Here is a 27265-nt window from a genome sequence, read left to right on the forward strand (position 1 = left end):
GCACAGATGGAGCAGGTAATCATCTGACAAACAGTCACATTAGTGAGCTTAAGCTGGACACAACACTGTATACATGCACAAAAATACCTGGCTGAGTAGCTGCCCGTGAAAGATGGTGTTCACCACTTTCAGCACCTGCTTGGTGAGTTTCCGCTGAGAGAATGGAATGAGAATTCTGCGCTTGTTGCCCTCAGACTCCAGCTCTTGCTGCACCTTGTCCAACAGCTCACATAAAAACTCCTGCGCATCCTGCTGGTCGTACCCCCGAAATGCAGGGATGAGGCTCCATACAGAGTGCAGCATTGCAAAGGGAGATACCAGAGCCCACTTCCCAGACCACATGATGCGAAACAGCGTGTGCAGCTCATTACAGAGAGATATGTGCTTGGTCGTAGGCTCTTTCGGCTGAATAAGTTCGAGACTACGGTCAATAGACGACCCTCCATTTAAGCGCAGTGGTAAACTTTGCTTCACCAGCGAGCCCAGTTTGACATTCCTGCCAGCCCCAATAGAAGGGGATGGTTCAGCCATCAGCTGGCTGGGCAATGGCGGTTTCCCAATGGCTGTTTTGGCCAGTAACTCTTCAGTTTCATCTGGATTAAGAGTCAAGAAACATTCCCTAAACTTCTGCAAATGGCTGAGCACTTGGAGGATGGAGTTCATGTAACAGGTGTTGCCCAAGTTCCGCAGACCAGTTACGCCCGGAGTCACTGTGGGCTTTCGTCGGATGGAATAAAACTGGCTGAACTTACTGCTGCCGACTGCTTTTGAGGTAGGTGCACTTGCTGACATCTCCCTGAACTTGCGTGGAATAAAACTGTCCTTGTGCACATGAGACAAGAGCCTAGCACTCTTCCTTGGTGGTGTGTTAGCCAGCTCCTCCAGCAAACGCCGCTTCACCTCTTGTCTGCGTTGCCGGGCCTCCTCCTTTTTCTTCTCCAGTTCCTCACGTTGTTTCATCTGCTCTTGTCTCAGCTGCCCCACCAAGCTCTTTTCAAACCAGACTCTCAATGCTTTGGCCAAAAGGTACCGGCGCCGGTGCCACAGAGCAGTGATCATCTGTGGCTTTCTGGCAGGGGCTCCAGAGTGGCTACACTCAGCATTTCCCATAGATCTCAAGGTCCTCCCACTGTGGCCTAGAGGCCCGTGCTTTTGGTTCCGCACTGCAGTTAAGGTGCTCCTCAATAGCTTTAGGTCTCCCTCAGGATTATCATTCAGGACATAATCCTTGCAAATGTAACAAAAGACATAGAGTTCGTACACCTCCATGGCCAGGGGGTGGCTGGTCTCTTGGAAATGCTTCAGCGAGTGCTCTTCAATGTACCGCCCACACGCCACGTGCGAGCATTTCAGGCATGCCCAGACTGCTTCTGTGGTATCGCAGTCCACACAACGCCACTTCTGTGGATTCAGGATGGAGTGGTCTTGGGCAAGTCGTAGCCGCCCTACATGTTTGCATCTATCCATGACTTACAGACGTCTCCACAGCTTTAACCTGGCAAATGGAGAGAAGCACAAAGTTAAAGAATATCCAAGACCAACTATATTTCCATCATTTCATACATCTTCATGCAGTTATAGATTCACTTGTTTTGAATACTATTTCTATTTGGGGGTTGCATCCAAAGAGTCTTCTAAACATTTAAAAAACCGAGGCTTGATTAAAAATCAAATTGTTGCTAACTGGAACGGGGAACATAGACCAATGACCTACAATCCATACACTCACATTTGGAACCACCAATAAATACATTTTTCAAGAAATAGTTTCCATAGTGTAGTTAAAATGTTTCTCCACATTTGCCACAGTGAGTGGCTGATCAGGCCGCATTACAATCCAGTACACATACCAAGAGTAAAATATAGTGTTCAAGGTAAGTAAAATCGCTTGCAATATGCATGGTTTATAGTTACATCCCTGTCTCCTGAACTTCAGAATAGATCGGAAAACACAGCTCTTCATACCACTCCTGTGGCGCTTGCTCTCGCTCTTTCTTTCTCTCTCTCCCTCTCACTAACACTGCAGCCTCTAACCAATGCATTAGATTATCTACCATGCAGAAATTGCTTCTCTGAATCTGACCCGGCTGCTTCTGTCCATTATCAATGCCACGCTTATAAAGTGTTTGATTGCTTTCAAGCTAGATTTGTAATATAAGCTATGTTATGTTGACTTGTACTGCGCACTGCCGCCATTTGCATGGTCTCAAGGCGCTCATGTGGTTCTGTAAGAAAAGTAGGTAGGGTTAGTTAGTGGGGGAGAGAGGGATAGGATAGAATATTTGCTCATCTGTTGATTCGTGCAGAACCAGGAGGAATTTGCACCTCTGCGTGTGAGCTTTCAGCCTGTGCTTTATTTGCCCCGAGAGGGAGCTCTGCTAATGCTTTTAGGAACATTAATAGTACACATTAGACACTTAGGCAAAAATGTGTCAGGTTAGAAAGACTTTCAAACCGGGAGATTACAAAGTATTGGGAGAAAGTTTCATTGACTAACTATCTCGAAAATAACATTCCAAGAGGGCGGAGGATAATAATCTTTCCTGACTTTAATAACACAAATTTTGCTCAAAAAAGGGAGAAATTATAATCACAGTTCTAAAACCATGTTAAACTCTTGGTGGAGCATGCTGATAGATAGGAAATGAGAATACAGGCATAAATTGAAACATTGCAAAAAGGTGATACCAGATATGGATGTATTAGAAACTACCAAGACCAAAAGTGATCAGACAACGTATGATATTCTAAAAAAGTATCAATTAGGCGAGAGAGGATATTTCCCCTCCTCCATTGTAATTTCCTCTCCGATGTCCCCTCCGTTTGTGAAGGACGCTATCATTCCACCTCATCCCAATCATGTCCTCCTCTGAAATATAACATCTTCAATCCCAATCATTCTTCTCCCTGTCCCTCTATTATTTTACCAAATTCCTAATCTACTTTTATAAACCACTACAGTTCCCAGAACTCCCCCTATTCATCCCGCCATCCCGAAATAAAACATTGTGATAAAGCTAAAAGAAATACCTCTGACTCTTTCATGACACGTCCCAACACAAGGGCCAAGCAAAGTCAGGCAATTGACCAGAATCTCACACACCTGATGGCCCTTTCTCTTCCCCACAGGGATAAAAGGTGGACGAAGAGAGCACACTATGAGCAAGGTAAACCATACAACGAGGCAGCTATCCAAGTACGGCAGTTCAAGAGGAAGGAGAAAGGCGGCGAGAACTGAAGGATTGACAAGGAGAAAAGCGACCTTGCCTTTTTTCCGACCTCATCCCGCAAAGCCTCCATGAAAGGAATCATAAGACCGCGTACAATATCCAGCATGTGTTGCAGCAGATGTCAACATTACACAGAGCCCTCCTAATAATCAGGACAGGGAGAGACGCTGGCTATCATGGTACCGGCCTTGACTCCAGAGACAAGAAAATTCAAGCGGTTCATCACAGCCGGTGAGTCGAGGGGAGAACCGATAAGAAACCGAACTGAGTTGAACAAAAGCTGCAAAAGGTAAAGTAAAAGGAAAATTAAAGAACTGTTAACTCTTCAGGGGGAAACCAGCTGCAGAGGGGTCCGGCACCACGTGAGTGCTCACTCGGGAGACTCTGGTTAATTCCTCCAACTGTTGAAGCTACAGAAACCACAGAGCCATAGGAGAGCTGCAAAGGAAAGGTCAAAGTGGTCATAAAGGGGTCTGGCAAAATCCTCTGTACAGTTAAAAGTCGTTGACCAACAAATCATTGGAAAATTAAGGGAAGCCAATCCTACATGGTGAGAAAGTAAAAAAGAATTGTAAGATTGGCAAGAGTGAACCCGACGGAGGGATGCCTGCAGAATTGGATGAAGCATGACGCCTGATGAACATTGTGTTGACAAAGAGTGAACCCGACAGAGGGAAGTCCACAGTGAACTGTTTAAAAAGACATTCGGATTTGTGAATGCGAAAGGTGAAAATATCTTTGAATACAAGTCATAGTGAACCTGACGGAGGGAGGCTGACATTCGAAAGGAGCCTGAGCCCGGAAGAGGGGGACCCACGGGTGAAGAATCATCACCCCAAAAGGGAGTCAAACAGTGGAGAAGGGTCTGATCCCGGAAGCAAAGGTTCCAGGGGTGAAAAGCAATCACCCACCGCCACATGACTGTACCGTATAAAGTTGTTACCACTATAAACCCACAGTGAACCCGACGGACGCAGGCTGATAGTTGAGAGGGGTCTGAGCCCGGAAGAGGTGGAACCAAGGGTGAAAACTCATCACCCAAGTGCAATCAGGAAAGAACTTTTTGTTTATTATTTAGAACTTAACTGGCCCTTGGAAGCAAGATACTGAACCACTGAAGATCCTGATGCCGCCAGACACTTTTTGTGGATCTGAGCCCGGAAGAGGGGGGTCTGGGGGTGAAACGTCATCACCCAACATACCTACAAAAAGGAACTTTTTGTTTATTTTGACCACTTCAGGTCGACGCAGACAAAATACTTTTTGTAGAAAAGAGACTTAACCACCGGAGGTCCTGATATCTGTGAACAGAACTGTAGTCTTGTGCTGGGAAAACTTGAGCGTGTTCTGTGCTTCGGAGTCCTGCCTTCTCCCGTACTCAAAATGTTGGGAAGGGAGACCGCTGGTTACCACATCCTGACTTATTATTTGTGAACACTTCTTTATTTCTTGTGAACCCTATCCCACACTCTTTTTGTATTTAGTTGTAAGGATTGGCAATAGATTTTTTTTAGTATAGGCCCTTTTATTTCACAAGACGCCACTAGGACTGCCTTATTATTTTTTTGATGGTCGTAGCTTGCTCTCATCTTAGATTTAGTTTTAGATTAGGCGTTTTCCCAACCTTCCTATAAAGTTTAATAAACACCATTGAACTGTTTGTGTCTGTCTATTCTTGATACCATGCCTTACTTACAATACATCAACACAAAACATGGAAAGAGAGGAGGGAAGTGCAGACGACTCAGAAAAAATAATCAGACTCAATCAGAAGAATAACGAGCAAGTTGGGGTCAGATCTAGTAATTAATCTTTTTTGTAGAAAACTCAGACACAGAAATATCCATACTTAATAAAGGTTTGTTTTTGCACCATCAGTGGGCACTGAACCTATACAGTTTCAAATAGATTTAAGTTTATTACAAAACTCAAACTCAAGAAATTATTTTTACACTAAATCAGTGCTTCCAACACTATATAGGACACTACACCAATCAGTGAACTAGGTACGGACATTAGTCACCAACAAAACTGTAAAGAACTTGATAATCTTTCAAGTAATCTAGACACAGGTGAATTAAAACCTAAATTTAAATGTATACCTCTATCTGCAATGGAGGCTTAGGCAAAGGGTAAGACAAAAATTGGTAAGGGCCAGAATCGGCTAGTGTTAGGACTGATTTTCTATACTCTGGCCTGGTGGACAGATGTATCGAAGGCCAACCTATATTGTGCCAGGAACAACTCTGGGAAGCTGCAGCCAAACCAGTTTAGGTAGCAGTGGCAGGCAGTCCAGGCTAAGTTCTTCAGAGGGGGTAAGCGTGTAAGGGGTCCACAATGAGGTCACACAATGGGAGTCACAGATTACACTTAGACAGGATGTATAAAAATACAGTTATTTATTTATGGCCAAAACACACTAGAAAAATGACTGCTAGCAACTGCTATCACACAACACTATCAAACTAAATACATATATACATTCACTTTGTTATAGGGCATAATACATATGAGAAACTCCTGAAAAGGAAAGGTTAGACAAGTATTCTGCACAAAAAGGTCCACAGAGATGATCCATAACTAAAATTGTCCAGCCCTAAATTGTTCAGGGCCTTTTGCCCAAAGGTTCAGATTACAGTTCCAGAGAAGTTAGGATGCAGGAAAAAAATGCAGGTAGGGTCTCTGGGGTCCAATGAAGGGTTCTTAGAGTTAGGGTTCAAGTTAGACTAATGCCCAAAAGTAGCCCCAAAAGTCAGATGTCTTCCGCAAGCAAGCAATGGCAAAGCCAATATTGTTATAAATATGCTTTATTATAAGCCCATTCACTTATAATGTGATTATAGGGGTAGGTAAGAAAGTCAGTAACTTAATCCCCATGCTCCGATTTTTCCCCAGACTTGGCAGAACAAAGGAAGAGTGTCCGACTTTGTTTTTCCCGCCAAAAGTCACAGTCCTCAATTTCCAGAGGTTGCAGGTTCGAGCAGATCTGCGGTTGGAGTCTTTTACTGTTGCAAGGACTCTCGGTCGAAGAATGCAAAAAAACTTGATGTAGTACCCCTCTCAGGACTGGACTCGGGTCAGCTAAGCAACTTTCGGATGGTGGTCACCGTGCACGGCAACGCAAATGGACTCAGCAGCTGCTTTCAGACTTTCCCCGCCATCTCGTGTCCCCTCGATGCTTAGGACACCGACATTTCACAGGAGGTAGTCTCGTAGGGCCAGCTGAGGATCCTCCGAGTTTCAGGCCGAAACTCTATACCATGACACCGGCAGCATGGTAGCCCAAAAACAAAGCTGGTCAGCCACAGGACGGCTCCAGGGTACTTCAGAAGGCTTCCTTTGGTAGGGTGCCGAGCAGACATCAGGAATGGATGGTCCCTCCACTCCAAGGGTTATAGCTCCTTCGCAGGACTGCTAAAGATCAAGAGCAAGACAGGGCTCCTCCAGGAAAGCAGCAGAAGTTGGGTGCCAGGCCTCCTTCAGTCAGGTCTCGGGTTTCTTCGCGGGTCTCAAAGCTTGATAGGATACTTGGCTCCTTCAGGCTTCTCTAGGATCTCTCAAGAATGGGTGCAGGGGTCCTCTTCTTATCCTTAAAGGTAAGAGCTGAAACTCCCACTAGCCAATAGCAGGACTAGCCCACACACACAGCCCAGCAGTTGTCCAATCAGGAACACTGGCAGGAGCATTCATGCATGCCACTCACACACTGAAAACAGTTTGTGGATTGGAGTCAGACAGACCCAGCCCACATCCTGCCAGCAAACACACACAGCCCTCCAGTAGCCTGCCAAAAGCTTCTGCATTCCCAGGCACTGGAAGTCCTTAAGAGGATTTTCCTGGCCTCTCAGGCCAGGTAGAAGGCTAAAAGACAAGATGCCAAAAGAAAAATCTTGTGGCACGGCCATGTTTGAAAAGCAGTCACAGTTAGTAGCCAAACGCGGTAAATGCGGTAAAGCTAAAGCGAAAATCCCCCAAAAGTGGGGAAAAGTCACTGCTGCCACCAGCCTATCCTTTTAGCACACCTAGAGTAACCACAAATCCTCTGAGTGTTAGTCTAGCACAAAACAATAATGTATCCCATTCTACTGCAGTGTTAGCTGCATTGTAAAATGATGAAGTTACCACAAGTGATTTAAAAGTAACCAAAAGTAGTAACGCGACTAAGGGAAACAAGGTTTCTCAGTACTAACAGCCTGAAGGACATATCAGTTTCCCCATAAAACATGAGCAAAGGCCAGTGTAGTGAAGCTTAAGGCTTCACTGCAATGCAAAAAGTACAGGTCAGATTGAAAACTAAAAGCAAAAAGTTTGAGGGTTCCATAAAGATGGAAGGAAAGGTGCAGTAAAGAGAAATCTTTCCTAACGGGTAGGGCCAGAATTTGTTTGGTATCACTAATCTTTATATTAAATCATTGTGATATTCACAACCTCTGTTGAGATATTAGTTGAGTATGCGCTGAGTTTTCAGTGTGTGTATATTCTCCAATTATTATGAGGGTGCTGGGCACAGCCTATCACACACTTGAACACGTGGCACACTGTCTTTCCAGTGATTAGACAAAGTACATACATACTATTACAAACCCTAGGCGCAATTCAGCCTGGTCTGCTCAAAACGTACTTGACTGTACTTTGTTATGTGCACTGGGCTTGTGTCTGTAAGGATGGTGTCCAGTGTCTGAATTGTTTGCTGATACTGGGTTTGTAGTATGATTAGAGAGGTATGTGCAGTTTTTGGGTGATGGGTTTTACTAGCCCTCTGGGCGTGTGTAGTATGTGAGGTATGAGGGGGTGAAGAAGAGAAGGGGCGAGGGGTTAGTTGGTTTCACGTGATATATAGAAGCCAATGTATGAACAAACTTTTTGCAGCTTGCATTAGATTCACATGCTATTGTGAGGAACTCATGGTGACAAAAAGTGAGTGTGACAATGAAACAGGTAGGCGGCTTGATGAAAATTAAAATGGGTCTTTATTCAGACTATTTAAAAAAAAAAAAAGCTTTAATCAAAATTTTCTGCAGTGTCTGTTCTCTGTGCTTATGCTTCTTCTCTGATCCTTGCAGGGGATCTGGTAAGGACTTCTGGCAAGGCTTCTCCTCCTAGTCCTCATACGCCCACCAGCCTTCGGCAGCTCCTGATGTCCTGTCTGTTTCGATCTGCAACAAAACCAAGAATGAACACACTCTCGCCTTCCAGGGTTGTCTTTATATAGGCGGAGTTTAACAGGCCAATCAGTGTTCACTTCCTCCTCTAGTCTATATAAACTCTCCCAAGCCCCGCCCCCTTTTCCCTTGAGGCATTGCAAGCTGTCTTCGACATCGACCTCCACCCGCTCCCTGTTCCAGTCATCTCTGACCAGGTGAGATCTTAGTTCCTTCCTGGAAGGGTTTTGGTGGGTCTCTGGGACTCTCGTGTTTTTGTCCTGCTCTATTATGTTGTCGCAACGCTGTCTTTCATAATTCGCGGCTCTGCGTTTCTCAGTTGGGTTACAACTGCCGAGTACCCGCAGGTTTCCCATGCCGTGGCAGCCCCGCCTCTCCCTGCTTGCGGTTCCTTGACTTCTCTGGCGGCTGTCATAGTCGAACGTCGGCGTCTCTTCTAATTCACATGAGTGCGACAACCTGACTCTCGTGTGTCTGCCGAAGGTTCCATGTCTTTCAGACCGCCGCCAGAATCAAACGTCGGCGTCCCTGCTACTTCGCAGAAAGGCTGCGTTCCGACTCTTTTGGGCCCGTCCTGGAGTTCCTGTCATGCCCCCACGCTCGCCCCCTCACTCCCCTCACTCATCTCACTTACCTGGCGCTTCCGGCTCTCATGTTTACCACTCACATCAGCAGGGGAGGCACGGCAGGCGGGATACAACGGTGGGCGGACCGATCTCTTTTCACCCCTTTCCGCGGTGGCGGTTACCATGGCGTCTCCTCCACGCCCGACAGTACCGGAACACCAGGAAACGCCGGCAGCACCAATCGCCGGCCGCGTTGCGCTCCACGCGACGCACGCGAGCGGTCACGTGATGTGTCACGTGATTCCGCTCGCAGCCTCAAAAGAAGCCGGCAAACAAGGCGCGTCGCTTCACAGCTTCTCCATTGAGGACTGCCAGGCGTTACTCTCTGCACCTTGTTACTTACTCTTTGCCTTGACCACGGAACGTTTCTTGGATTTGCATTTGGATTACCTTGTTGGATTTTGGCGCACTCTCGGATACCCCGAATCTTCTTGACCTTTGTTTGGACCTCGGACTTGGCTTTGGATTTCCCTTCTGTTACCTCTATCCCTCCTGTTCATGAACCATGGACTGTATTAAGAATTGCCACGGATCACGTTCTTTCTGCACTCAGGTGTTGCCGGAGTGTCAACCGAATCATCCCAGCCTGCTGTTGGTTCCCTTGCTGTTTGTGTAGGTTTCCTACCCATTCTACAACCCCTTAGGTAAGCTGTTGTCACTGCACCTTGCTTGTTCTCCCTGCCAGTTGTTTTGGGTATTCCTATGATTCTAACCCTTTGCCTTATAGCACTCAGGGGTCCTTCCGGCGTTCCCGGTACCAGGCTGACGACATTCCACACCTGTGGCCTCAAGGATTGCTAGGGCAGTGTATCGATTCCTGCTCGAGCGGTACTTGGGGACGGAGGCTTTTCATAACTGCACGACCATCAAGTCTGATACCTACGAGTTAGAACAGACTGTGAAGCCTTGTGGTCGTCCAGTTATGCATACCTCAGCCGGGGACCCGTGACTGCTCTAATGCAGGCAGTTACATCACTCAGGGCTGACATGGCAGCTGCTACTACTGCCCTTCGCACTGACATGGCTACCTCCACTACTGCGTTGCACCACCGCCTTGATACCCTCCTAAGTTCTCGCCACCCTTTGCCTGTCGATGCCGAATTCGGCGATGCTGCTCCTCCCCAAAACCCGACTCCTGTCATACCACCCACCTTGCCAACCACGCCTGTGGTGGTCCAGACCCCTTTTCCACTGGCAGCCCCCGAAAGATACCAGGGTGACCCAAAGAAATACCGTACCTTCATAAATCAATGTAAATTGCATTTTCTGTGTCGACCCCAGGCTTTCCCTGATTCAGTATCAAAAGCGGCCTTTCTTCTCTCACACCTATCAGGTGTGGCAGCCACTTGGGCCAATCCGTTGTTAGAGGGAGATCATCCTGCCCTGTACGATTTTGAGCTGTTAATCAAAGAAATGGCCAAAGTGTTCGATACCAGATACAAAGCGCAATCTAGGGACATGGAACTCCTTGATCTCGCTCAGGGCCGGTCAACTCTCATTGAGTATATCACTAGGTTCAACCAGCTTTCTGCCGAGACCTCCTGGCCAGAAAACAAAAAGGCCATGATATACTATCGGGGCTTGTGTGGTTCCATGAAGGATGCGTCGTCTGTAGTGCCCTCTCTTCCCGCAGTCTATGCTGACTTAGTTGACCTGACATTGCAAGTCGACGCTAGACGAGCGGAACGTAGGGTAGAAGCAGGGTTATCTCATTCCCCAACACCAAGCACATCCGACGCTTCACCCGAACCCATGCAGATCGGCGGGATACGCAGCCCTATCACTCATATCGAACGGGAACGCTGAAGAACAGACAATGCCTGCTTCTACTGCGGTCTCAATGGTCATTTTTCAATGGTCATTTCGTAAAGGAGTGTTCCCGCCGCCCAAAGAATAAGAACCCGGGTTTTCCGAAGACTCGCCCTTGAGACCAGGGGTGAGGGCGAGTCCTATACCAAATCCCAATGATCCTGCTTTTGGCCTCGTTCGGCCTGTGGTGGTTCACGCATCTTTAAACCTTACTACTGGTATCTCCCATGCAGTACGAATCGTGATTGATTCCGGAGCTACGCGTTGCTTCATTGACATAGTCCTAGCCAACTCGTTGAATCTCCCATTGGTTTCGAAAAGGCATCCTGAACCAGTCCATGCAGTGGACGGGACGTCTCTTACTTCTGGACCGATCATGCAACAGACGGCCCCATTGGAATTGGTCATACAGGAAGTCCATAAGGAGACACTATCCTTTGATCTCATAGCCACACCTCAGTTTGGGGTTATATTGGGCATTCCTTGGCTAAAAAAGCACAATCCTCTGATCAACTGGGGGACAAGTCAGGTTTCCTTCGAATCAGAGATGTGCCAATACTTCTGTCTACTTGAAACATCTCGGGTTTCCAGCCCTGCAGACATCCTTGGAGTAGTTGCCTCCTTGGCCATAGAGGACAGGCCCGATTCCCAGGACACGTACATGGTAGGGACAGTCACGGGCAGGATACCGCCAGAGTACAGCGATTTCCAAGCTGTATTCCACAAAGGGTCTGCAGATGGTCTACCTCCACATCGGCCCTACGATTGTCCCATCGATTTGGTCCCTGAAGCTCCAATCCCAAAGGGCCGGATTTACTCCTTGACCCAGACGGAAGAACATTTCCTGCAAGAATACATACAACAGGCTTTACGTTTGGGTCACATTCGCCCGTCAACATCCCCAGCTGCAAGCCCAATATTCTTCGTATTGAAGAAGGAGGGGGATCTCCGTCCCTGCATTGATTACAGGCGCTTGAATGCCATCACAGTAAAAAAACAGTATCCCATCCCTCTCATCACCCCGTTGTCAGACAGGCTCACTCATGCCACAATCTACACCAAATTGGAACTCCGGGGGGCGTACAATCTGATACGCATGCGTGACGGGGACGAGTGGAAAACGGCCTTCTGCTCACGACAAGGTCTATACGAGGATACAGTCATGCCGTTTGACCTCTGCAATGCTCCGGCTACTTTCCATCGCTTCATGGGTGACATATTCAGTGACATATTGAACACCTACGTGGTAGTATACTTAGATGATATCCTGATTTATTCCTCCTCTCTTGAAGAACACGTCACGCATGTCAGGGAAGTGCTGGTACGACTCCAAGCCAACTCACTTTTTGCTAAACCCGAAAAATGCCTGTTTCATACCAATCAGGTCGAGTTCTTGGGGTTTCATATCTCTCCCGGGGGTCTATCTATGAATCAGTCCAAGGTCCGTGCGATCAACGAATGGCCGATTCCAGCCAATCTCAAGCAGTTACAATCATTTCTGGGATTCGCTAACTTTTATCGTCGGTTCATTGCTGGGTTCTCTTCTATAGTGGCCCCTCTCACTGCCCCTCTCGTCCCTTATGTCTGGTCCACGGCACAGCAAGCCGCTTTTGACTCTCTGAAAACCATGTTCACCTCTGTCCCAGTGTTGCAACACCCCGACCCCGAGCTCCCATTCATTCTCGAGGCAGATGCCTCTTCCTATGCATTGGGTGCTGTGTTGTCCCCACCCTGTCCTACCACTGGCCGTCTGCATCCAGTGGCATTTCATTCACGTAAATTCACGGCAACCGAATTGCACTATACGGTTACGGAAAAAGAGCTACTGGCCATTAAAGACGCACTGCAAGTCTGGAGGCACCATCTCTTGGGTGCAAAACACCAGACGGTGGTGTTCTCCGACCATAAAAATCTCCAGGACCTTGCCTCCCTGAAATGTACAAACAGCCGGCAAGTGCGCTGGCACCTCTTCTTTGCCGCATTCGATTTTGTGGTCAAGCACCGACCCGGTGTGGGGCACGGTAAAGCAGATGCCCTGCCTCGTTCTCCGGGGGGGGGGGGGAGACACTTCCATCATTCCCGGACACGTTATTGGGTAAGAGCCATGTAGTGTGGTCTGTACACCATCGCCTTCCTTGTTATCCACCATACGGCAATGGGTCTCCCAGTATCCACAGTCAATATCAGAATGGGACCCGGTTATGCAAGACGGGCTACCTTTCATACATGGGAAACTCTACCTTCCCACGAGTGAAACCAGAAATCAGGCATTAAACTGGTCTCATGATGCTGCCATTAATGGTCACCCCGGGCAGCATCGCACTCTAGACCTACTCAAACGCTGGTGTTGGTGGCCAACTATGAAACGCAATGTGCAGAACTATGTCAATACCTGTTCGGTGTGTGCCCAGGGCAAGTCACTAAGAGGCCGACCTTTGGGTCGTCTTCTCCATCTCCCCATTCCACCGAGGCCTTGGCATACGGTTTCGATGGACCTAATCACCGATCTACCACGTACACAGGGTTTTGATACCATAAGGGTTGTCGTTGACTCCAACACCAAACTGGCGCGTTTCATACCATGCAAAGGGGTGCCTTCAGCTCCGGTGTTGGCCAAACATTTTTTTTGTTTTAGGTCTGTGTTCTGTCTTTTTGGTTTGCCCCATGTCTTGATTTCCGATCGTGGCACGCAGTTCACCTCTCAATTTTGGCGGGCCCTCACCTCTCTGCTGGGTATCGACGCACATTTCTCCTCTGCTTACCATCCGGAGAGTGATGGGCAGACCGAAAGGGTCAACCAAACGTTAGAGCAGTATCTACGCTGTCTGACGCTGCAGTACCAGGACACATGGCTCAATCTATTGCATCTCGCTGAATTTGCTTTTAACAACACACTACACTCTGCTGCTGGGTTCTCGCCTTTCTTCGCCCTCTATGGCCAACATCCCCGTACTCTCCCCATTCCCGATTTCTCCACTTCTGACACCCCTGCAGCCTCAGCCTGTGCGCGGGATCTGGTTTCAGTCCATGCCCAAACGCTGATCCACCTGCGCGAAGCACAGGCTTCCATGAAGGCCGCAGCTGATAGAAAGAGGGTAGATGCTCTCGTTTACGGGGTGGGGGATCGTGTTTGGCTTTCTTCCCGTCATTTGCACATCCCTGGCTGTCGCAAACTACTTCCCCGTTTTGTGGTTCGGTACAAGGTTGTGAAAATCCTGAACCCGGTTGCATTACGCCAGGCGGTGCCCTCGTCCTGGCGGATCCACCCGGTGTTCCACGTCTCCCTGCTTAAGCCCTGCCTTGCCCCTACCCGGTTGGTTGTCCCTCCTGCCCCAATTTATGTCTCGTCTCCTGATGTGTTTGAGGTCCCGGCCATACTGGGTTCCCGTGTGTGTAGAGGTGGCTTACAGTATCTGGTGGACTGGCTGGGTTACGGTCCTGAGGACCGCTCTTGGGTCTATTCCCGGGATGTTCATGCTCACTTGTTGGGCCGATTTCACCGTGACCATCCTACCAGCCCACGACGTCGTGGGCCGTTGGGGGGGGGGGGCTCTGTCACGCCCCCATGCTCACCCCCTCACTCATCTCACTTACCTGGCGCTTCCCGCTCTCATGTTCACCACTCACATCATCAGGGGAGGCACAGCAGGCGGGATACCACGGTGGGCGGACCCGCCTCTTTTCGCCCCTTTCCACGGTGGCTGTTACCATGGCGTCTCCTCCACGCCCGACAGTACCGGAACACCAGGAAACACCGGCAGCACCAATCGTCGGTCGCGTTGCGCTCCACACGACGCACACGAGTGGTCACGTGATGTGTCACGTGATTCTGCTCGCAGCCTCAAAAGAAGCCGGCAAACAAGGCGCGTCACTTCACAGCTCCTCCATTGAGGACTGCCAGGCGTTACTCTCTGCACCTTGTTACTTACTCTTTGCCTTGACCACGGAACGTTTCTTGGATTTGCATTTGGATTACCTTGTTGGATTTTGGCACGCTCTCTGATACCCCGGATCTTCTTGACCTCTGTTTGGACCTCGGACTTGGCTTTGGATTTCCCTTCTGTTACCTCTATCCCTCCTGTTCATGAACCACGGACTGTATTAAGGATTGCCACGGATCACGTTCTTTCTGCACTCAGGTGTTGCCGGAGTGTGAACCGAATCATCCCAGCCTGCTGTTGGTTCCCTTGCTGTTTGTGTAGGTTTTCTACCCATTCTACAACCCCTTAGGTAAGCTGTTGTCACTGCACCTTGCTTGTTCTCCCTGCCAGTTGTTGTTTTGGGTATTCCTAGGTTTCTAACCCTTTGCCTTACAGCACTCAGGGGTCCTTCCGGCGTTCCCGGTACCAGGCTGACAACGACATTCCACACCTGTGGCCTCAAGGATTGCTAGGGCAGTCTATTGTTTCCTGCTCGAGCGGTACTTGGGGACGGAGGCTTTTCATAACTGCATGACCATCAAGTCTGATACCTACGAGTTAGAACAGTTCCATATTACAAGTCTCCGTCTGTGCTTTGACTGGGTTAGATGTCTCCTGCCCCCACCATTCCCCAATCGGGTGGGTTTCTGGGTCTCGGGTCCCTCCGTGGTATAACTGACCCTCTTGACTGTTTCAGTGAGACAGACCTAAGTGATCACAGTTCAAGGGTGTTTATTGAACAATTAAAGTGGTGTGCGGGTGGGAAAAACGCCTAATCTAAACCTAAATCTAGGATGTGGACAGGTATCGACCATCAAATGAAAAATAAGGCAGTCCTAGTGGCATTGTGACAAAATAAAAGAACAAGTTACTTTCTTAACTGGTAACGTTCTTCCAACGTATTACACATCTCTGACAGTAATGTCCATAGCTGTGCGGCTGCGGAAAACCTTGTCGGCGTCGATGTCCTACGTCGATGACATCGATACGCTGTTCCTCGAGGGCCTCCGTCAGAGCCGACGTCACCGGATGTTATATGTAGAACGCACGACGCCTGTAGTGTCAGTTGTAGTTTTTTCCCCAGAACGTGTGGCACCAATCTACTGCCAGTATGACTACAGAAAGCCTTGCAGAAACGTAATCTGCAATCGCATAAGAAATTCTGTAGAGGGGCAGGCTTCGATGTAGAATACGACGGAGGAATATCCCATGGAAAGAACGTTACCAGGTAAGAAAGTAACTTGTTCTTCGAGGGGATTGTGTCCTCCGACGTAGTCCACATCTCTGACAGACTCCCAAAGCAGTACCAACGTATGGAGGTGGGAAAAGAATTTAGAATTTTAGAATGACCAATCAAATTGCAGAAAAGAGGACCGCCTTACCAAAGGCCAAATCTTGCCCATGCATAGAGTCCAGGGAATAGTGCTTTACAAAAGTATGGACAGAGGCCCATGTGACTGCTTCACAAATGTTACGAATGGGAACACCCCTCTGCAGAGCAGTAGAGGCAGTCACACCCCTAGTAGAATGGGCCCGTAAGCCTAACGGAGGGTCCTTACCCGCCAAACGGTAACATTCAGAGATCGTCAAAATGATCTATCTGGACAAGGTCTGCCGAGAAACAGCTTGACCTAAACGCCTTCCAGAGTATCCAACAAAGAGTCGATCGTCCACTCTGACCCGGGACATCCGTGAGAGACAGAAACTCAAAGCTCTCCTAGGATCCAACCTATGGAGCCTCTCCTCTTCCTTACCAGGATGCGGAGGAGGATAAAACGCCGGAAGAATTACCTTCTGGCTCAAATGAAATTCAGAAACAACCTTCAGAAGAAGAAGGACAAACCCTAAGGACAACCCTGTCCTTATGGAACACCGTGAAAGATGGCTTGGCGGAAAGTGCCTGCAACTCACTCACTCTGCGAGCGGAAGTAACCGCAAATAAAAATAAAGGTCTTAAAGGGCAACAGTTTCAATGGGCAAAAATGCAAGGGCTCAAACGGAGCTCCAATTAGGAATTTTAGAACCAAGTTCAAATCACAACCCGGCACCTGGAAAGGTGACGGTGGAAACACATTAGTTAGCCCTTTTAGAAACTGAGAAATCAAAAGAAATCTTCAAATAACACTCCTCAGACAAGCACTTAAATATTGATAGCACCGCCAGGTAACCCTTAATGGTACCCACTTGCATGCCCTTGTGGGCTAACGAAAGCAAAAAAGACAGAACCACAGGAATTGAACACTGAAAAGGATCCACATTCTGTACCCTGCACCAGTCGCAGAACTTTCTCCAACGGCAACGGTACAGGGATTTTGTTGCTGGTCTTCTGGCTGAAAGCAACACCTCCATCACGTCTTCGGGGAGGTCCCAATCCTTGTACCTCAACCTTTCAGATACCAAGCAGGAAGGTTGAGTGACTTGACCTCTGGATGGAGAACCCGACCCCCTCCCGTGAGAGCAGATTGTCTCGGTAGGGAAGACAGCGTGGAGGGCAGATCGACATGTCTAGAAGGTCCGGGTACCACGCTCTCCTGGCCCATGCCGGAGCAATGAGGATCATTTGGGAACCGAACCTCCGTAACCTCCGCAACACATGCGGAATGACGGGCACTGGAGGAAACGTGTACAGCAGTGGGAAGGACCACTCCACTACGAACGCGTCCCCTAAGGCTCCTCTTAGAGGAAATTCCTGCAAGCAGAACCTTTCGCACTTCCGGTTGACACTGGTGGCGAAGAAATCCACTTGTGGGGTCCCCCAAAGGGCAAAGATCTCCAACAGAACTTCCTGAGCCAGCTCCCACTCGTGAGAGACCGGGCTGTGCCTGCTCAGAGCAACCGCCGCCGCGATTTCGTCTCCGGACAGATGAACTGCCGAGATCGAAATTTCCTGCTGGATGGCCCAGAACCAGAGCTGCATCGCCTCTCTGCACAGTGGGAGTGACCCTGCCCCCCCTTTTTGTTGAGGTAGTGCATTGTCACTGTATTGTCTGTCATAATCAGGAAATTTTTTCCCCCGCACAGACGGCAGAAAAGCCTTCAGGCCTAGCCTGACACCTCACATGTCTAACAGATTGATGTGGAGACTGGACTCCGACGGAGACCAACGACCACTGACTGTCAACTTGTTGGCATGAGCTCCCCATCCCGTGAGGGATGTGTCCATCACGATCGTCACCTGTGGCCAGTGTAGCCAAAATGGTGCACCCCTCATCAGATTGCCTTCGACGGCCCACCACAGAAGATCCTGGGCGACCGAGGGCGGCACGTGAACGGGATCCGACATGCTGCCGGAGGACTGCGACCACTGCATCTTGAGAGCCCACTGCAGAGATCCGCAGCCTGGCCTCTGGCACCAGTAGAATGCAGGATGCCATGAGGCCGAGCAACCTCAGTAACTTGAACGCCGGGAGACTCTGGGCACGTTGAAACTTGTCCACCATCTGCAGAATGTAATGAGCCCTCACCTGGGGAGGCGAACACTGCCCCAGGGATGTGTCGAGCACTGCTCCGATGTACTGGAGCCTCTGGTTAGGTGTCAAATGAGACTTCTTTAAGTTGAGGGAGAAGCCCAACTTGTGAAGGGAGTGGGAGTTGACGGACAGATGATCCAGGACTTGCTCGGGAGAGCGCACCCTGATCAACAAATCGTCCAGGTAGGGGTAGACGTGAATCCCCCTTTTCCTGAGATACCCTGCCACCACCACCATCAGCTTGGTGAAGACCCTCAGGCGGAGATCAATCCGAACGGCAGGACCCGAAACTAAAAATGTGAGTTGCCAACAGCGACCCTCAGGTACTTCCTGTGCTTGGGATGAATCGGCGCATGAAAGTAAGCATCCTTGAGGTAGAGAGACACCAACCAATCCAGAAGTTGAAGGGCCTGGAGAATGTGAGAAAGAGTAACCATCTTGAACTTGTCCTTCCTGAGACGCAAGTCCATGATGGGTCTCAATCCCCATGTCTTTTTTCAGGATCAAAAAATATGGGGAATACCATCCCTTGTTCCTCTCTGCTACAGGCACCAGTTCTATGGCGCCTTTCTCCAGCAGGGATAGAACTCTTCAAAGAGAGATTCCCCGGTGGATTGTCGTGAGGCCTCTGCCGGAAAGGAAGAGAGTAGCCGTGGGCTATGATCTCCAGAACCCACACATCTGAAGTAATGGCACGCCATTCTACCAGATGCTGCGCCAGCCTTCCCCCAACCGGCGAACCATGGGCCATGGCCTCATGACTGAGCGGAAGCTGCTGGAGGGCAAAGAGGTAACTGCCTGAGCGGCTTTGGCACCTCGAGTACCTTGTTTTCCACCTCTGGTACTCCTACGTTGGCCCCTTTGACTGGCAGCTCCCCTCGACCTACCAAAGGAAGAGTAGTATCGAAAGGAACCTCCCCTCCATTGCTGTCCCCTAGTACGAAAAGGCAGAGGTTGACGTGCTGCAGCGCTCAACGACTTCGCTGCAGCTTTGGAGGTCTGCAACCTCTCAAGGCTCTCGTCAGCCTTGCTGCCAAAAAGATGGGCACCATCAAAGGGCATGTTGAGAAGCCGGGACTGTACATCAGGAGCAAACCCCGACTTCCGCAACCACGCAAACCTGCGCATCACGGTGCTCGCCGCCATGGACCGGCTGACAGTCTGCCACGTCCAGACCCGACTGAACAGATTCACACATGCATCCTTGCCATCCTGAACAAGGGCAAGAAAACCATCCCGTTCCTCCCCTTCGGGAATATGTTCAGCCGCCAAAGACACACAATTCCACAGAGTATGAGTGAATCTTGCCAAGGCACAAACGGAGTTGGCTGCCTTTAAAGCCATACCCCCAGATGAAAATACTTTCTTCGCCCAACCATCAAAGCGCTTGTCATCCCTATCCGGAGGGATGGTAGGGTACGCAGCCTGCTTTGCAGGGGCCGTAGCCGCCTGCACCACCAAACTCTCTGGAGTGGGGTGTGTAGGCAAGTAGCAGGGATCACCACTGGCTGTACGGTATTTTTTCAGTAGCGGCTTATTTACTGCCGGGAGAGTCTCCGGAGCAGTCCAAGCCGCCGCCACCCTTCTTTGTAAATAAAGGGATATTTCTTCTCTGTGAAAGACAGTGAGCTAAAGACTCTGGGTAAGTCACTCGTAACCAAGACTAATGTCTGGCAGAGAGACTCCCAGGACCCCCCTTGTCAATTTGCATATTTAAATAACTTTGGGTCTCACCCTAAATTACTAGGGGAATCCAGACGTGGACTCCTTGCTCACTATTCTTAGAGAGGCACAGCTCCTCCCTACTGATGACGTCCAACCAGACCGAAACACGTGTCTGGGGATGCTGTTGGTACTCTTGTTCAGAGGAGAATTGCCTAGCATTTCGGTGCTGGAATGCCCCAGGGCAGGACAAAGACTGATATGTTTGGGATATTTCTTCTCTGTGAAAGATAGTGAGCTAAAGACTCTGGGTAAGTCTCTCGTAACCAGGACTAATGTCTGGCAGAGAGACTCCCAGGACCCCCCTTGTCAATTTACCCTTATTTGTAAAGCCATATGAAATGGCAGCACCGGGTCAGTGGGTGGACCTTGGTCCAATATATGTCAGGTCATCCTGCAGAAAATCCACAGGTGGAGCAGACCACCCCAAGTACTCAGTCAGCCTCGATATGAGACGCCTGTACGAGGACTCAGCATGTGTACCAGGCTCAGGCTTGCCAAACTCAACCTCCAGAGAGGTGTCCAGACCACTGGCGTCATGTAAGGACTGACGCAGGTCTTCCAGCTGGCTGTGACCAGACAACAGGTCATCAAGGACCTCAGGAGGTACAAACCCCTCCTCATCTGATCCTTCTTCCACCTCTGAAATGTACTCCAAAGGCTGGAATAAATCTCTGGACGAGGGTACAGAAAAAGTCTGAAATACAGGCCTCACCGACTTACAGAGAGCCTTCCTCAAAGTTTCCACTGTCCTCAGGGGCACCTCTGGCAAATTCTCCTCAAAAGGCGTTGAGGGCGCCGATGGAATAAGCCTCGACGTCGTGCGCGGCGCCGACGACTTCAACAACGGCTTCGAGGCCGAGCCCCGAGCATGTCCTTCGATGGCCTCTGCACCGATGGCGTCGACGACTTCCTCAGAGCCTCGAGAGAGTCCTCGACGGACATTGCACCGACGCCGTCGATGCCTTCTTAGAAGGCCTCACAGGCTCGACAGTCTCGAGGGCGTCGAGGACCGGGACCTGGACCTGGCACGGCTATTGCGATCAATCTTGTCCGATCGGGATCTCGACGGTTCCCGATGATCGCGCCGACCGCCCGAGCCCGAAGGCGTGCGAACGGTTGCCCTAGCTCGTTTGGTGCCCTGCGATTTGAAAATCACCATCACCTCCTTGCGGAATGCCTCCCATTCCGCCGGCGATGAATGCTTGTTGGGACAAGCTACTTGCCGTCTGGCGGAGTCCTCCGACGAGGACGGGGAAGGCGACAAGTGACGGCGCTTCCGAGAGTGCCTCAGAGAGGCAGAGGAATGGCGGGACCCACTCCGACAACTTGTCCCCCTGGACTTACACTGACGCAGAGTCGCCCCTCAAATTGTCAGTCGAAAGCCCAGCGGATTTCGACTTACAGGGTTTGGAAACCCTACCTACAGACAACTTCTTCTTCCGCTCCCGCAAGGCCTTCGACGTCAAGGACTGGCATTGATCACAATCGTCGGTGGCGTGGTTCTCGCCCAGGCACCAGAGGCCGACGATGTGCTGGTCCGTAAGGGACATCTTGGAACTGCAGTCCCGACACTTCTTGAAGCCCGACCTCGGGGTAGAAGAAGACGAAGACATATTCTCATCCAAGTTAGAAGAACCGATTCAACAGGAGAAGAACCGAGGCGCGCCGAGATACCGAAGCGAACACGTTCGCGGAACAAACAGAGGCTACGGGCGTCATGCGTCCTACATATGACATCCGGTGACGTCGGCTCTCGACGGAGGCCCTCGAGGGACAGCGTAACAATGTCATCGACGTAGGACACCGACGCCGAACATTTTTTCCGAAGCAGCACAGCTGTGGACATTACTGTCAGAGATGTGGAATACGTCGGAGGACACAATCCCTTCGAAAGGGCCTATACTAAGAAACCTATTGACAAGCCTCACAACGAAAACAAAAAGGGGTGTGGGATGTTTCTTATGAAAAGAGAGAAGTGTTCTTAAATAATACATCAGGATGTGGTTGCCTGGGTCTTCCTTCCCCTCATTTTGAGCACGGGGTAAGGATGAGTTGGTGGAGCACAGTACAGTCTCAGGCTTCTCTAGCACGAGACGACCGTTCCAGTGGCTGTTCTCAGGACCGTCTATGGCCAAGTCTTGTTTCCTATGAAGAAAACTTGCCTTCGGGGCCTGATGTATTCAAACAACAAAACTTAAAGTTCCTTTAACAAATGAAAATGTGTTTCCAATATTCACTGGGTGATGGGTTCACCCCTCGGTCCCCCTCTTCTGGGCTGACCCTTGTCAATTGTAATCCAAAGCTCAGATAGGGTGATGTCTTCACCCCTTGGTCCTCCTCTTCTGGGCTGACCCTTTCTCAATCTTAGTTCTTTGCCTCTCTTATTCCTTTCTGATTAAACTTTGGGTGCTAGTTTAACTCCTTGGATCTCCCTCGTTCGGGCCTCTCTCCACTGCCAGCCCTTGAGTGACACTTCCCCCCTGGAGCGCCCTCTTTCGGGCTCGGACCTCTCTCGACTGCCAGTGTTGCGAGTATTAGCTTCACCCCGGATCTCCCTCGTCCGGGCTCGGACCCTGCTTAGTTTCTTAATGTCTTTGTCAAACAGTTCAGCAGACCTCCCTGTTCTGGGTTCACTTTAGCACTCTGTTTCTCTGGACCTTTAGACTTCGTCCCTCTCGTCCTGCATCCCTCCTCTGGGTTCACTATTGCCTTCTCAAAGCTTTCTACTGGTTTCAAATGTTTAGGGGATTCATGTCCCTTTCCTTCATTCACAATTCGGGACACACTACCGCTGCTTTTAGCCAACTTACGGATCAAGGTCTTTCGATCGTACGGGGGTTTTGCTCGACCCTCACATATGACCACTTTGTGTTCCTTCAGCGCCCTTCCTATGGCCTTCTGGTATCTGTAGTTCTTTTCCAGCGGGGAGTAACCAGAGCTTCTCGAGTTGGCACCCACCTGGTGCTTGTTTCCCTCTTCATCTGGTCTCCCCTTAAGTTCCTTTTACAGTTCAATGCAATATGTCCAAACTTGCCACTTGGGGCTTTTCACTCAACACAGCCTGGTGCTTATCGATTCTCCCCTCAACTCACCGGCTGTGTTGCACCGCTTGGCCTTCCACCTTCCTGGAGTCAAGGCAGGTACCACGGGCGCGGGAGCTTCCCCCGCTCCTGCTTATCATCATAAGCTTGTCCCTTCTACCGCTCACATCTGCTGCAAGACACTTGTGCTATTGTTCGCGGTCTTAAGCTTTCGTCCACAAAGGTTCCGTGGGTCTGGGACGAAAAGGGCAAGGTCACTTTCGACCTCCCGACCCTTTCGCTTCCTGCCGCCTTTCTCCTTCATTTGAACTGCTGCTTGTTAGCCGTCTTGTCGCGAGGTCTGCTTTGCTCGCCTTTCTCGCCCTGCTCGTCCTGCACTCTTCTGCTCCACCTTTTATCCCTGTGGGGGAAAAGGAAGGGCCGTCAGTTGTGTGTGGTTCAAGTTAATTGCCTGACCCTCGGGTTGGGACCTATCAGGGAAACGGCTCGAGTATTAGTCGGTTGTCTTTTGTGTTGTGCGAAAGTGTTAGAGGAAAAGGTGTTAAGGAAAGGGGATACCGTGTCGCACCCATCGCCGTCCCACTCCCACAGGACCCCCCCATCCAGGTGATCCTCCCGCACTGGTCCACCCCCAGGAACTGGATCCAATAGCGATGGCCGTGTCCTGGCCACCTGGATAACAGATCCTTGAGATCTAGCCAGGGAGACACCTTCAGGTTTCTCACACTATGGTAAGTGTGTTATGCATTAAAACTTGTAAATCAAACTTAAAGGTAGGAATCAACAGGTGCTTCCATAACAGGACCTGTTATGACGTGGCCTGATGTGAGAATATTCCTTCTAGTCGACCCCCTCCTTGGGTTGTATATTTTTGCCTCGGTACATGATGTGAAAGCTTTTGTGTATATGGAGCATCATAAACTCTTCTAGCTGTAATTGAACTTATTGCAAGTGATCTGTATTAATATTAATCTATTAATAGCACCTTTCACTACAAACCTCTACTGTATATAATTAATTGTGCCATGCGTTGACTCACTGCCACACTCCGGTATATATGTACACACACACTGCAGGGGGGTTGGGCTGGGTGCATGTGACTCAGATACAAGTTTTAAAGACTTCTAGTAAAGTAACTTTTTTCTACTTGTGAATCTGTTTAAATTCACATGCTTTGCACACATTAGCGAGCAGCATGTTTCCTCCTTGCGGTTACTGTGTAGTTACAGCATTAAATACATTTCCAAATATCGCTTGTCCCACTTGTGTGTCAGTTATACTGCACTTGCACGATCCGAATGTCACAAGGCCTCGAAGGACCGTTTTTTTTGTCATCCCTGTCCACCCACCCCCTTGTCTTGTTGCGCCTTGAAACACTATGTATAGGCGCATTATAAATACCCAATAAACAAAAAAATGTCTATATGCAGTAGTGTTTTGTTTAAAGTGTTGTAGAGGAGTCAAGTACCCCCGCTAGAAGCTCCACCCCATGTTGCCTATATGTTGGGAACCGGAAATTGTGACACGTGCAGTACCAGCGAGAATGCCTGTACCACAAAGAATACTTGAAACAAGGTGTCCATTGAAAAAGCCCTATATGCATGCACAAAGAAATAGTGTGAAAATGAATAAGAATGAAGACTGGTGACGTCACACGAAGTAGAACTGACGCACCCTGAAAAGATACGTAAGACAAACAGAATATAGACATTCTATAAGATCTGGAGAGGAGGTGTTGAAGATGAGCAACATTTCGGGCTCGAGATGAAGATGCTCATGCAAAGAAACGCTGAATGAAATGCAAAGTCAGTTTACATTTGTACAGATGCAATAACACAAGTAGACAAAGTGATCTTAAGGCTGGCTATGTAGTGAATAGTTGCAGTGATGCGCCAATGTATATACATAGGAATGTATAGAATCTGGATGTTCCATGATGCACTTTAGCAAGGCTTGAAACCCCGTAATTGGAAAATGTTTTTCAGTGTGGCGCAGTTGGAAAACAGCTAATGGTGAAGGAGAAATTCAAGAAAGGCTTGGTTGGCCCAGCACCAAGAATTGAGGCCACTGTGAGCCTGGCTGTCCATCAAGTGGTTACAATGAACGTGAGAAAGAAACAAACTTCTGTTGAGGTGAAATGGAAAAACACTGAAGGCGTCAAGAGTTCATCATTTAATAGTATTATATGCAGCAAAGAGCTCGAATACATGGTCTGCAGTCACACGGTCTGATGAAAATACACCTTGAGTCGAGCTACACTGAAACCAGACCATGAAATACTCCCTTTAGATCTCAGGCACAGAGAGCCTCTGCAAGGTCAAGTTCAAAGCCTTAATTGAATGGCAAACGGCAAGAGTGATGATAGATGTGGGCTAATTGGGTGGGGAGGCATGATCACGCCGACCCTCCCTGCACCTGGGATGGTAGCCTGCGTGCTGCTAGAATGTGGAATATTCCAGAAGGGTACAAACGTGCCAACCAATTGTAGAGGGCCACATATCAAGAGAGCCCTATATTTCATGTAACCAATGAATCGTTGTGTATTTTATGAGGATGAAGATGACTTGTATAAGACGAGTTGTCCACCTGATGTTAGAGACCCAATCAACATTCCCGTTAGTATGGAATGTATACTTAGATGTTCCCTATAAGCCTATTACATCCCCAAGTAGGTTTTTATAGTTTGCCACGTTATGTTTTTTCTGAAATGCATTGAGAGCGAGCGAACGTCGGATGATGTCCGTTGTAACCTCCCTGTTTTAGATAATTGCAAATAAAACAGAACACGTTTTGCCAACTTTCTGAGTCGGTTTTGATTTTTAATGTTTGAGTAAATTATGCATCCTCATCCATCTCTAAGTATTGCTTCCTCGTCTTAATGGGCCCTAAGTCTATGGGTTAAGTGTGTACTACAAATTTGCACCCTTGCATATGGTGTCTAGTGTGCATTTATAGGCTTTATGAATCCATGTCAATGGGGTGCAACATGTACAGAGCTGATCACATATTTGTGGTGTTGGCCTTTTTTCAAATAGGATGCAACGAACCAGGCACACATCAAGCAAAACTCATTTATATGAGATGCGGATTAAACAACCCAAGGAGATAAGGTTTCCGGTAAAGACCCTAAATTCTCGCATTGAATAAGGAATAACATAGTGGTGCATGCAAACCCAAGAAATTGGATACATCAATGGACCAGAGTATAAGGGTACTGTAAGAGAGAGATCACGAATGGGGTGCACCATGTGAGGGGCAGATTAAAAACGAAAGGAGAGTGTGATAAACAGCACAGTACACAGGGAACATGATGAGCGATATTAAAGGGGTAGTTCGGTCAGAAATGTTACTGGCCCAATCAATCGGGCATGTATTTTAGAGCATATATCGATCGTTCTTAAAATAAATTAAAATGCAATTTACCCAGGTTTTTCTCACTTTAACATGTTAACAGCTGCCCATGCGGGTCCTTCGATTCCGGCTTCCCTGCCTCCTACAGTCCAGGCGGATCCACACCAGCCTCTGGCTCCGGTCTACACACCTCAGCCTTCGGGGCCCAGCACGCAACTCTGGCGCCGGAAGACCAACCGGACACCCTGGCGGACACCGAAGAGGAGGAGTCTCCCGACACACCATCTTCAGCCAAGGCCTTCCATAATCGGCTTGCAGGTTTGGCTGAATACTTGGGGCTTCCACAACTCGAGGTGGAACAACCGGAGGCGCCAGTCCTGGCCGAAGTCCTCACTCTACGCCCTGCAGCTAGAACAGGGATTCTGATGCAAAGGACGTTGTCGCCTATTTCAACGCTTCGCTGCACCTCTGTCAGTCTAATGTGCACGCCTTGCTCGCCGCGGTTAACCAAAGGCTTTGTCTAGAAATAGCCGACTTCCTTCCGGAACTTCCGGTACACAGTCAAGCACGCTTCAAGGTGGGGCTAGCAGAAGCAAAGATGGCGGCCCAAGACATTATTGAGTCCACTGTGGCACATATTGACACCTCAGGCCATGCCATCTGCATAGCCACAGACAAGAGAAGGACTGCCTAGCTACGCGCTACCAAGTTCAACCAGGACGTACAGGAGTGCATATTGGACCTTCCATTCGAGGGTAGCGACCGCTTTCATTCCACTTCAAAAGTTCAAGATGGTTACCCCAGCTCTTATTGCGGAGACACTGTGCAAGGCAGACTGGATGTGCTCCCTGGATCTGAAGGACGCATAGCTACACGTCCCGATTTGGCAGCCCCATTGGTCCTTCCTGAGGTTCAGGATCATGGGCTTTCA

General features: G+C 49.1%; 1 protein-coding gene across 4 annotated transcripts in view; it reads right to left on the reverse strand.

Annotated features, from left to right (window-relative positions):
• USP49 (ubiquitin specific peptidase 49) overlaps positions 1-27265 on the reverse strand; it is a 621874-nt gene that overhangs the window by 183319 nt on the left and 411290 nt on the right. For all 4 annotated transcript variants that reach the window (XM_069633039.1, XM_069633038.1, XM_069633041.1 and 1 more), the window contains one exon: positions 88-1495. In XM_069633039.1, coding sequence (XP_069489140.1) covers positions 88-1467 — 1380 coding nt within the window. In that variant the 5' untranslated portion in view covers positions 1468-1495. The remainder of the gene's footprint in view (positions 1-87; positions 1496-27265) is intronic.

This window comes from Ambystoma mexicanum, chromosome 13 (genome assembly GCF_040938575.1).
Source record: "Ambystoma mexicanum isolate Mex_15411 chromosome 13, UKY_AmexF1_1, whole genome shotgun sequence".
NCBI lineage: Eukaryota > Metazoa > Chordata > Amphibia > Caudata > Ambystomatidae > Ambystoma > Ambystoma mexicanum.